Below are 12,414 nucleotides of genomic sequence, written 5' to 3' on the forward strand. Positions count from 1 at the left end.
AAGCCTTTACAGCTTACCAGTTTAAAGTTACACAGGAGGTCTGGTGCTAGAATTATTGTCCTTGCTCTGATGTTAGAGCAATACATGAGGTGTAGTGCGATCGCCGTTTATGTATGCGTGCGGGACCAATGCATGCATTTGCCTTTGAGCGGGGGAGGGGTGGCTTTAAAAATGTTTATTATTTATTTTATTTTTTATTTTTACACTGCTGCTTTAAAAAAAATATAAACCTCCCTTGTGACACAGGTACTCTTTATGGAGAAATCTGGGGTCTGTTAGATCCCAGATGTTTTCTCTGCCCCTAAAAGCATATGATCACACCCGGATCGGTGTGATCAGATACTTTCCAAACCTAAAAATTGCATTGTTTACATTTGGGGAAACAGGAAGTGAGGAAAATTCTCATCGCTTCCAGTCCCTATACCATAGAGCTCATCTGGGTCTTTCCCATCCTAACCGAACTCTGGTAAGCTGGTGGAACCACTGGCTTTCATTCCAGGCTCGCCGGTGGGCTGGTATACCCTGGAGAGGCATCAGCAGGAGGTGAGGTGGACCATCCAGCAGCTAATTGGGATGGCTTTTACAATAAAGTCAACCACTGGAGATGATGCCTGTAGCTGTAGGCATCTTCCCGGTATAATAATAGACAGTGTAAGAATACCAATGCGCAAACCACTATATAAATAGAAGACTAATGAATAGCTGCCAACATAAAAAGGTGTTCTCACACTATATAGATGAATAAAGGGGAATAATATGGCGCATACTCAGTGAAACAATAAATAAATATAAAGTGCTATAATCAAATGAGAAACTTCATATTTAATCTGAACAAGCACTTTACTTTATGAATTTTTTGTTGCTTTTGATTGGACATTTTATTTTCATGTACTTATTATCACTTCGATGCACCTTTGCACTTTTTGGAATTTTTTGCACAGTTGTATGTAAGATTATATATGAAGTTTCTCATTTGATTATTGCACTTTTGAACATTGCACTTTATATTTATTTATTGTTTCACTGAGTATGCGCCATATAATTCCCCTTTATTCATCTTCCCGATATAACCACTTAAAGTGGTCCTAAAGGCAGAAGTTTTTTTATCTTAATGCATTATGCATTAAGATAAAAAACCTTCTGTGTGCAGCAGTCTCCCCGATACTTACCTGAGCCCCATCTCGATCCAGCGATGTTGCACGAGAGACTTGGCTGTCCAGGACTTTCCCTCCTGATTGGCTGAGACACAGCAGCAAGCGCCATTGGCTCCCACTGCTGCCATTCAAAGTCAGTGAGCCAAAGAGGAGGGAGAGGGGGCGGGGCTGAGCCGTGGCTCCGTGTCTGAATGGACACACAGAGCAGCTGCTTGGCTCAGGTACCCTCATAGTAAGCTGCTCACTCTGGGGGCACTTGGCAGAAGGGAGGGGCCAGGAGCGCCGGTGAGGGACCCGAAAAGAGGAGGAACTGGGCACAGAGCAGGTAAGTATGACATGTTTGTTCTCTTTAACCAAAAAAAAAAAAAAACAAGACTTTAGTATCGCTTTAAAGTCAAATGATGCACATGTACGTGACTTGTCCTTAAGTGGTTAATATGTACAAATCTTCATGTGTATAGCTTGCAATTATGCTGTATATGAACATGTCAATAGCTGTATTTACGATCTATGAACATATGCAAGCACTACTTTTCACAATGTAGTGGTGTACAGTGGTTTTGCCTAACTGCTTCTTACTCTGGTTAGACTGGAAACAGCAGTTCATTGATCTTGTTTCAGCAGTCTTTTAGGCTCCAGCCGCATATATGCAAATTGGATGCGTTTGGAACCGCATCTGATTCCCATGATGTGAACCAAACCGGCTTTCTATGGAGCCAGTTCACATATCTGTGGTGCAGCGACAGTGTGATTTCAGTAAGGATTTAAAAAGAGTTCTGTGCGTTTTTCTGAGCACCGACGTGCGATTCATATGCAGATTCCAGGCTCATTGACTTCTATGGGAACGCACATATCCTCCCAGCGTGGGGGTTCCCCCCCCCACACTAAAATAAAAAATAAAATAGCTTGGGCAACCCCCCCGCCCCAAATCCATACCAGACCTTTTCAGGTGAACCCCACTATAAGACGGGGTGAGAGTAGAAGAGCTGCTGCAGACATGCACAGCACTGGATCGAGACTGAGCTTTAGGTGAGTATTTAGGGGGGGGGGGGGGGGGGGGGCGGGGAGGGGGGCACTCTCTTACCTTGCTGCGGAGAATGCATGAAGATAAAAAGAACCTTCAATTTTACAACCATTTTATTTTTATTTATTTTGTTTATTGGTGGAACGTGATGGATATATATGTAGACCGGTTTTGGACCGCAAAGGTACTGTGTTTTTATATCCTTTTTAGATGCCTCAGTGATCATTTTACAATTCGTTGTCGTTGATCTGCATTGTCCTGCTTCAAGATGCTTTTGCATCCCCAAAGACTTGTATGGGGAAAAAGCAGTTTTGGTGCAAATGAAAATTTATCAACTAATACAATAGCTTACCTACATGTATTGCATTCTGGGATGTAGTGGTTGCGTGTTTTAATGTGGACTATCCCGAAAAGTCAGTCATAGGCACAGATTAGAACCTGGACCTTTTTTCATTTAAAGGGTTTGTGTTGCTGGTAGTGTAGGTGTATATAAGAGCCTTCTCATCCTCTCCTGGCCTCTCCTTACAATGCCAGTTACCTGGCTGTCACATCGAAACCATAACAGTAGGTCTTGTCACTAGCCTGAAAACAAGTGTTCACATCTGAATTTCTGACTTCTGGGTCAGTAATGGAGCACCGAATCCAGCCAGCCAGGGAACTAATATTCTTAGGAAGTCAGGAATGGTAGCCTGTAAATTTTAACTAGTACTTGCTTTGTTTAGCTGCCATTAAAACTGTGTTTAGTTGTACAAGTGTGTAGATTTGTGTGAAAAGGAACAGATATAATCTTTTTTTTTTTTTTTCAAATCCACACAAGAGATGGTACTTACATTAAATGAGGAGTGTCCCTTGTGCTGGTGCAGGCTGCTGTTGAAACCTTCTGTCCTATGACCCCCCCGGACCGCCCCGCAGCAGTAATAATCTTCCAGTGCTGCAGGGGTTAATATAGCCAATTGACCTGTCATAGGCACTTGTCAGAGTGCAGACTATGCCCATCCTTCTCCCCCCGCATTCATATAAGCTGTACTATATCTTCCAGGACAGAGGATGAGCAGATGAATGAAAGGTCTGCCTTTTCCATTCATAGAGTGATTTTCATTGATGCCAAGCAAATTCTTAAAATGACCAGAAACCTGGACTTAGGCCTGATTCACACCTATGCACTTTTAGTGCTTTTCACATTTTGAAGAGTTACACTACAGAACGTGTTCCATAGGAAACAATGTTAAATGGACTGTAGTGCAAATCTGCAAAATGCAAAAAGCATTAAAAATGCATAGGTGTGAATCAGGCCTTAGACTTTAAAGCTGGTTTAACCATTTGCCGCCCGCCATATAGCAGAATGACAGCGGCAAAATGGTTTCAATACCCTGACTGGGCGTCATATGACGGGGGCGCGCATCGTGGCGACGCAACACCGATCTAGGTAAAGAGTCTCTGACGGAGACTCTTTACCACGTGATCAGCCGTGTCCAATCACGGCTGTTTACGATGTAAATAGGAAGAGCCGGTGATCGGCTTTTCTTCACTCGCGTCTGATAGACGCGAGTAGAAGAGAGCCGATCGGCTGCTCTCCTGACGGGGGGGGCTGTGCTGATTGATTATCAGCACAGCTCCCCCTCGGATCCCACCCAGGACCACCAGGGAAGCCATCCACACTGGACCACCAGGTATGCCCCCTAGACCCCCAGGGAAATACCAATCTGTGCCCAGGCAGCTGCCAATCAGTGCCCACTCACAATGCCTACCACTGCCAGTGCCACCAGGGATGCCTATCAGTGCCACCCATAAGAACCCATCTTTGCAGCCTTTCAGTGCCCATCAGTGTCGCCTATCAGTGCCCACCAGTGCCACCCATGAGTGATCATCAGTGCCGCCTATCAATGCCCATCAGTGCTGCATATCGGTGCCACCCATCAGTGCCGCCTACCAGTGCTGCATATCAGTGCCACCTCATCAGTGCCACCTTATCAGTGCCCATCAGTGAAAGAGAAAACTTACTTATTTACAAAATTTTTTAACAGAAACAAAAGCAAAACTTTTATTTTTTTCAAAATTTTCGGTCTTTTTTTATTTGTTTAGCAAAAAATAAAAAACGCAGAGGTGATCCAATATCACCAAAAGAAAGCTCTATTTGTGGGAACAAAATGATAAAAATTTAGTTTGGGTACAGTGTAGCATGACCGCGCAATTGTCATTCAAACTGCGACAGCGCCGAAAGCTGAAAATTGGTCTGGGCAGGAAGGTTTATAAGTGCCCTGTATTGAAGTGGTTAATCTGCTTCTATTTTACCTACTCTGGTTTCCACTGTTTCCTATGGTTGTCTCACTGTGACCTCTGATAACAGGTGGATGCCCAGCTGCAGGTCTTGCGCAAGTTGGAAGAGAAGGAGCACCTACTGCAGAGCAGCATCACCACAGGAGAGAAGGAGCTGACGCTGCGCACTCAGGCACTGGACCTCAGCAAGCGCAAGGTAACATTAGCACACTTCCATTTTAAAGGGAAAACTCCCCAAAAACAGATGTTTTACTAAGAGTCTGTCTAAATCCAAGAGGGAAAATAAAATATTTCACAACTTACCAGCTGTGTTACATGTGGTGGCTGCATTAGCTTTTTTTCCCCCATTATTTACACATGGTGATCCTGCCAGTGACATACGTGTCTCTAGAGAGGAGCAGTATTATCCTAGGACAAGGAGTGGGTTAGGGCTACACACTCTTAATCTCCATTAGTGGGGAGAGGTGTTCTGTAGTTCTCAGAGATAGCTGGGGACAGTGTAGCTAATGAGAGTGTAGCACAGGCTTCACAAGATTTCTGGCTGGATCAACATTTATTTCTTTATTTGCGCTAATGGAACAGCTGTAACAAAACACGTTCAACAGTATATTTAACAGACAAAAGGGATCAAATAAGAGAAGATAAGATCACTATGATTTACATGCACTTTAAAGTAATGGTGTCCCAGCTCTTGGTAACTTAAACTGAACAAATGATCAAATAATGCAAAAAGAGCGGAACAGTTACTTGCTCAACTGCGTATGAAAATTAAGTTATATGTAAATATTGCCATCTCATGTAGAAAGTCAAGCTTGACTTAAAGAGGGACTGCAGTCTGCTCACATGTTTTGTAATAAAAACCTCTTTGCCATTCTGAAGCTTTCCTCCAACCACTTTGCATGTTATTTTATATATACTATGATTCTGTAGTTGCCAAGTGTACTGCATAAATCTCCCTCCACTGAGTCTGGCTGCAACCATTTTAACTGTGGGCTGTTCACTTCCTGAATTTACACAGAGGCACACCTGCAGCTCTCATTGGCCCTCTTATCCTCCCTCCCTGGTAAACTCTCACGAGAGTGAGAGAGAGAGCTGTGCATGATGTCAGAAGCCTAGGCTTTTTACCAGACAAGAAGCGGGAAGTGGGCTGTAAAAGGTATTTACTGGCAGAAAAAAAAATGTATCCAAAGTTAAAACCACAAGTGCAGAAGATTTAAAAGATGGAAAGCTGAAAAAAATGACTGAAGTTCTGCTTTAACTTTGTTTTTTTTTTTTTTTAGTTTTTTTTTTCCCATTTCCTGTGTCTCCCTGTTGCAACGTCTGACATCTGTGAGGTGGTACATCCAAGCTAGACTTACTTCATGATAGGGCAACATTTTTACATAGCTTCTGCTGCCTATTGCTACCAGAATGAACAGGGTTTTAAAATGTGCTTTTGCGCTGGACTGTAGCCCTCTGGCAGGCAACCTTTTCCTGAGAACTATATCTCTTCACAACTAGTGCTTCCCAGAGACTTGATGGGCCACTCTCACTCCATAACTATTGGCATTCAGAATTCCCATAGAGCTGCAGGAGCTTATTTTGACTCATCGTTGGGTTCATTTGCATGCTATGGTTTGCTTAATTAAAGTCTTAGAATATGATGATAATTTGTTGATAGGATTTGTCCTGCTATCTCTGTTGATCCTTATCTTGTTTCCAGGCGATGGAGGCCTCCCAGCAGGCAGAAGAACTCAGAGGTCAATTGGACATGTCACAGAAGAAGCTGCAGGACCTGCGGAAGGAGATTGTAGAGAACAGCGCTAGTCGGGAAAAGGATTCCTTCAACTATAAGAGAGCACAGGTAAAGTGTACAGCCCTGGAACATGGAAGGCAGGCAGTGGCAATGCCTCGGTGCATGGTGCGAGGACAGATGGCCAGACCCTAGGAAATATTATATTGCTTGTATTTTGGGCTTTCTTCTTCTTTTGGGCTGTCTGCTCTTGACCAGAGACTGGCTCAGGGTACGCTCAAGGGTCAGGTTTCTGCCTTATCCATCCTCTTCCAGAAACCTCTGGCCTCATCGTCCCTAATCAAGACTATTCTACAGAGAGTTGCTTATATTGGGTGAGACCTTCTGTGTCGCCTTCAGATCTCAACCTGGTGCTCTTTGAATTTTGAACCCCCCCCCTTTAAACTGATTATAGAAATTCCTTTAGAAGACTTCACCTGTAAGGTTGCCTTCCTGATCGCAATCACGTCTGGTAGGTGTTTCACTGAATTGTCAGCTCTTTCTTCAAAGAGCTTTTTCTTGTCTTGAACAAGGGCAACATGGTTTTGAGAGCAAAACCTCATTTTTACCTAAGGTGGTCTCTTCTCATCTCAATCTGGCCATTGTCCTCCCTTCCCCCTGTCCTGCTCCAAAACATGACAAGGACATTGCCTTATACTGTTTTAATGTGTTTAGGGCTGTCATGATCTACTTGGTAGTCCCTTTTTGTATTACATGGAGGTCCTTGTAAAGGACACCCTGATACCCGTTTTACCATTGCCAGGAGGATCAGAGAATTAATTTCTAGGGCCTATGCCCTTAAAGCGATTTTCTCCCTTTACTATCAGAGCCCATTCCACCAGGGCTGTTGATGTGTCTTGGGCTTTTCAGCATCAAGCATCTGGGAGGCAGAGGTGGGCATTCGTGTCATGTGACTGCTGTGTTTGGCTGTTAAAGTTGTCACATGATTGAAAAGCTCCCGATCACAAGTATACAACAGGGGCTTTTCGGTCCCTGCCAGTGTTGGGAGCACGCTCTCAGCGCAGAAAACTGTTTACAAACGACTGCATATATGCGGCCTCTCGGCCTTAAAGTCCACCTGCCGAGAGGCTGCATATATGTGCCACGTCGGTGGGAAGAGATTAAACCATTGATTTTCTTGTGGGCCTGTTGCCAGTTCTTTGTTGCCCCCCATTTTTATTAGTAGGGTATCTCCCATGGTCTAAAAATTCCAGCACTGTGTCCTGTATTGTACAATTAAGATAATAGGATTTTCGACTTGCCTGTAAAATCCTTATATTGGCGTACAGTACAAGACACAGGTCCCTCCCCTCTGTGTTTGGATCACTCCTTATTGCTTGCTAAAAACACTGGAGTCTCAGAGTGGGCAGGATTATATGGGTTTATTCTGGGGCAGCTCTAGCAGGTTTTTAGCCAGTTTCAATAAGCCTCCTCTTCTGTTTACTTCCTGGAAGGGTAATTCTTTGGACGTCCATGTCACTGCCTGCATGAATTGGACACTTCCTATTGGCTGGCCACTGTAGTGGACTTCTTAGGAGAGAGATGGGATGAGACCTGGATGGGGCACTTAGGTGATTATATCTGCCATCACCAGGCACGGAAGAAAAAAATCTGTCAGGAAGGGTTATAGAGGGTGGAAGGGAGATGAGGAATAAAATAGTTTTTGCCTAGAGTGGGGCTTTAAAGTGGTGTTCTCTTGAAAAATAAGAAGTCTTTACTTTTCACTAACTGGTAATCCTTTCTTAAAGCATATCTAAACCCAAAACCTTAAGTGTCGGTTCACACAGGGGCGACCTGTCAGATGACTTGTCAGCCTGACAAGTTGCGCTCCATTCAGTAGAATGGAACCGTTCTAATAGGAGCGACTCAAGCCGCTCCGACTTAGAAAAAGGTTCCTGTACTACTTTCGGGCAACTTCGGAGCGGCTTGCATTGACTTCTATTAAAGAAGTCATTTGCAAGCCACGCTGAGGTTCCGCTGTGTGGGGCGGCTTCAGAGTCGGACGACTTCGAAGCCGCCCCTGTGTGAACTGGCACTTATTGTTACCTGATAATAATAATTATTATTATTATACAGGATTTATATAGCGCCAACAGTTTGCGCAGCGCTTTACAACATGGGGCAGACAGTACAATTACAATACAAATCAATACAGGAGGGATCAGAGGGCCCTGCTCGTTAGAGCTTACAATCTAGATAATCCTCAAATGTAATACTTTTGTCCTATGGTGGCTAGGCTCTCTCCCTGTACTATGGTTGTTATTAGACTGACTGCTCTCCTGATTTCAATTACAGACATGTCTTCCTCTCTTTATGTCTATTATGTTGGTGGTGGAGGGAATTCCTAGTTTACAGAAGATAACTTTGGGAAGTAAGATTATATTGTTTGTAATTTCAGTTAAATTTAGAGGAAGTTACAAGGAGGGGTTGAAGGAAAGCCTCGAATTGAATCCTCCTGTAGCACTATTGTATTCTGACAGTGGGGTTAACTCCCCACTGTCAGAATACACTGATCAGCACTGCCCGCTATAACCGGTGGCGCAGATCGAGGGAACGTTTTTCCAACAGGATGTTTGTACAAAAGTCAATCAATGGATCAACTTGTGTACAACCAGCCTGCCCTTACATGGATCGAAATTTGGCTGGTCCCTGCGGAACCGGCTGAATTTCGATCCAGGTGACCAGCATAAGGCACATTCAGTGCAGATCCTAGTTCATTTTTAATGTTGGTACCTTGCAATTGATGATGTGTTTTTATTGTGCTTTTAGGAGGACATTTCCCGCCTACGTAAAAAGCTGGAATCCACCAAGAAACCTGATATGGTGCCCACCTGCGATAAAATCTTAATGGAGGAGATCAAAGAGTTCAAGGTAACTTTCCTGCTAAGCCGGCAATAATGCTCAAAGCACAAGTTCACCTAAATAGGTCATGTTGCTTATGTCATTTTCATATAAGATACTTTATTGTCATTGTATACAAGATACAATGAAAATTAGTTTTGCAGCCAATCACTACAAATCGCAAGATACAATTTTTAAATGTAAAATGTGTATAGAAAATACAGCAAATAGATCTAATCCTAATCAAATCAACTCTAAAATATCATATACAATAGCAATCATTGCACTATCCTACCTCATATTAAATCCTTGACAAATAACTTGTGGATTTGATGGGTTATCTACAGTCAAGCCACAGAAAGAAAAATATTTCTTATCTATTGGTCCTAGTAAGAAAGAGTCTTACCATACTAGAGGGGAGGTGAGCAAACAAAGGATACCTTGGAAGTTTCCTCTTGATCTCAGAGGCTTGTTTATAAAGACATCTCAAATGGTTATCTCTCAGATTTGGAAAATGGAGAGCCAATAATACACTCCACCATTTTAACTACATGCTGCATGTCTGCTATCTACCATGGTTCAGCTTGAATACCAAACTCTGCATAAATACGACAAATACTCTATTTTACTATGAAAAATATTCACCTACAGATTTTGAGGGAGACCATTTGGCCTCAAGAACCTCCTGGGAAAAGGGGGCTGCTGAGCTACCTTATTCAATTATGATGTATTTAAGCTTCATGTCAGCTCCTTAGAACCCCCAAAAGCCTGAATCTAGAAACCTGCCAGATTTGTTTTGTTATCTTTATATGCAAATGCAGAAAATTATCCCAATACCATATGGACAACACCTTAACCTCCTCTCTGTTATCAGTTTCATTATCATATGTCAAAACCACCATAGTCATGTCATCTGCAAACTTGAAAGAATTTGAGCTATGGATGGCAGTGCAGTCACAAGTAAAAAGAGAAAAAAAGTGGACTAAAGCCTTGTACAAACTATCGGATTTTCGTCCGGGAATTGTGTGATGACAGACTGTTTGCCTAAAATCCGACCTTTAGTACGCTCCATCAGACTTTTGTTGGCCAACTTTCCGCCAACAAATGTTGGATGACAGGCTAGTAAATTTTCGGCAGACGACGGTCTGTTGTCAGATTTTCCTATCGTGTGTACACAAGTCCATCACACAAAAGTCCAAAGTATAAAACACGCATGCTCGGAATCAATGCTCACCAAACACGACATTAGCAGACGGTGCCCAAAGAGTGGCGCTCAAGAGCTGAAATTTCACGTAGTACATCCACTACGTTTGTGTTTGTTGGCCGACAATTGTGCAGCATTTGTATGCAAGACAAGTTCCTGGCACACATCCTTCGGACAAAAGTCTGATGCTTTGCCGAAAGTCTGATCGTGTGTACGAGGCTTAAGACGCGACACTATTGTTAAATATAGTGATGAATGTGAAATTCTTGTCAATTGGATAAAAAAATATTTTATCCACAGATATCAAGTCCAAACCTAAATCCAATATCTGTAAATTAGTAACCAGACTGTTAGGATTTATCGTATGGGCGGCACTGGAGGGCACTGATTAGCAGCACTGGATGGCACTAAGGGGAAAGATGTCCCTCTAACAGAAGCCAGTTAACGTCTTTCTTCTTTTCCTTCGCGCTGACAGCTTAAGGAAAAACAAAAAAGCAGATTACCGGCTTCTGTCTACTTCCATGATCAGCTGTCATTGGCTGACAGGTGATCACGTGGTAAAGGGCCTGCCCGGATCTGCGATCAACTGAGACCCAAGGATCACAGCGCCTGCCCTGTAACTGGAGGCTGTCCATGTACGCCCTCCCCAGCAGGAAGCCTGCGCTGTAGTCGTCTTTTAGTTATAGCGCGGGCACCAAGTGGTTAAGAATTTACTGCAATAAATGTGATTTTTGTCATTGGAGTCCATATTTATCTTTCTTTTGTCTACAAGCTGTTTTGCTTGCTGGGCTGGCACCTGTACCGAAAGAGTGTGTGGGAGGTTATATGATGGTGCACCGTTCTCATCGTATATGTCACCAAACTGATATTTGCTATCTCTAGCCACCAGGTGGCTGAAGAAAATAAGTTTAACCTCCACGTAAAGGCCTCCTCACCGTAAGAGCTGTGAAAATGTGGACTCTTCCTTCTCAACTAGTTCTGGCCAACTCAGTAGATTATTTAAAAAAAAGAGTTGGATGCATTCCTAAATGCACAAATTTATAGCTAGATTGTAACATTTATACGTAATATCCTGGGGGATCAGGAAGGATTTTCTTTTTCCCCGCTGAAGTAAATTGGATCTATGCTTTTATAGTAATTTTTTTTGCCTCCCTCTTGATCAACTGTGGGTGTAGGATTATGTATGTGGAGGTTTTCTATTTTTGTTTATTTTCTATTGGTTGAATTAGATGGTCTTTTTTTCAACCTATGTAACTATTAGATGGTGAATTTTAGCCCAATCCTGCTGCTGGACTTGCTAGACAAGTCCTGTGATATTGCTTACCTGCCTCAGCTGCTTTTTTTTTTGCAAGGTGCATGCAGTATTTCAATGTATAAAATTGTAGCAGAGTGAAAGGTTACCTGTCTCTCATTGTTTTTGTTATTTTAACTTTTCGTTACCTGTCATATATGTTTCAAGAGTCCTGACAAAGCAAATACAGAACCTTTTACTGTAACAAAAAAGTCACTTATGGGGGAGGAACGGAGTCTTAGCATATCCCTGTAGTTGTCATTCTTTAACAAAGGGATGCATGTACTGTCCAAGCATCAATAGCATAAAGCAGACGTGTAGAAGGAGGACTTTGTTTTAACTTGGGTGTATTGTACAAGGACCCTTTTGGGCAGTTTATAAGATTAAAGAATATATTTTTGTCTACACTATCTCACTACAGCCCTGCTGTGCATTTTATAATAAAGAATATTTTACAGCTGCGCCTGCTGTGTCTTCTCTTTCCCATCTGTTATTCAGTGTCTCAAATTATTTCTACCCATTTTTTTTGTTATTGCACTACACTTATAAGGTGTACTTTTTATAAGGAACCTGGAGTACAGCTTAAAAATGGTTTGCAGGACTGCAGATTCACTCACTTGAATAAATGTCCATTCCACTCCATCTCAGAACATGTTCATTGCTGTTGGCCAAATTGTACCAAGCATCTCATGCAGCAGGCTACTTGAGATTCCAGCATCTTCATGATGTTAAAGCTGACCTGCACCTTAGTACAGCTGACCCTATCCTAACTGTTCTGCTCTCCTAAAGCTGTACTCTGAACTGTGTTCCACCCTTCTTTGATACCCCTCCAGCAGTATTTTATGCATTTTT

General features: G+C 42.7%; 1 protein-coding gene across 1 annotated transcript in view; it reads left to right on the forward strand.

Annotated features, from left to right (window-relative positions):
- RNF20 (ring finger protein 20) overlaps positions 1-12,414 on the forward strand; it is a 59,341-nt gene that overhangs the window by 45,632 nt on the left and 1,295 nt on the right. The window contains exons 17-19 of the mRNA XM_073597012.1: positions 4,526-4,651; positions 6,158-6,298; positions 8,996-9,097. Of these exons, the coding sequence (XP_073453113.1) occupies positions 4,526-4,651; positions 6,158-6,298; positions 8,996-9,097 (369 nt within the window). The remainder of the gene's footprint in view (positions 1-4,525; positions 4,652-6,157; positions 6,299-8,995; positions 9,098-12,414) is intronic.

The sequence above is a fragment of the Aquarana catesbeiana genome, linkage group LG08 (genome assembly GCF_042186555.1).
Source record: "Aquarana catesbeiana isolate 2022-GZ linkage group LG08, ASM4218655v1, whole genome shotgun sequence".
Lineage (NCBI taxonomy): Eukaryota > Metazoa > Chordata > Amphibia > Anura > Ranidae > Aquarana > Aquarana catesbeiana.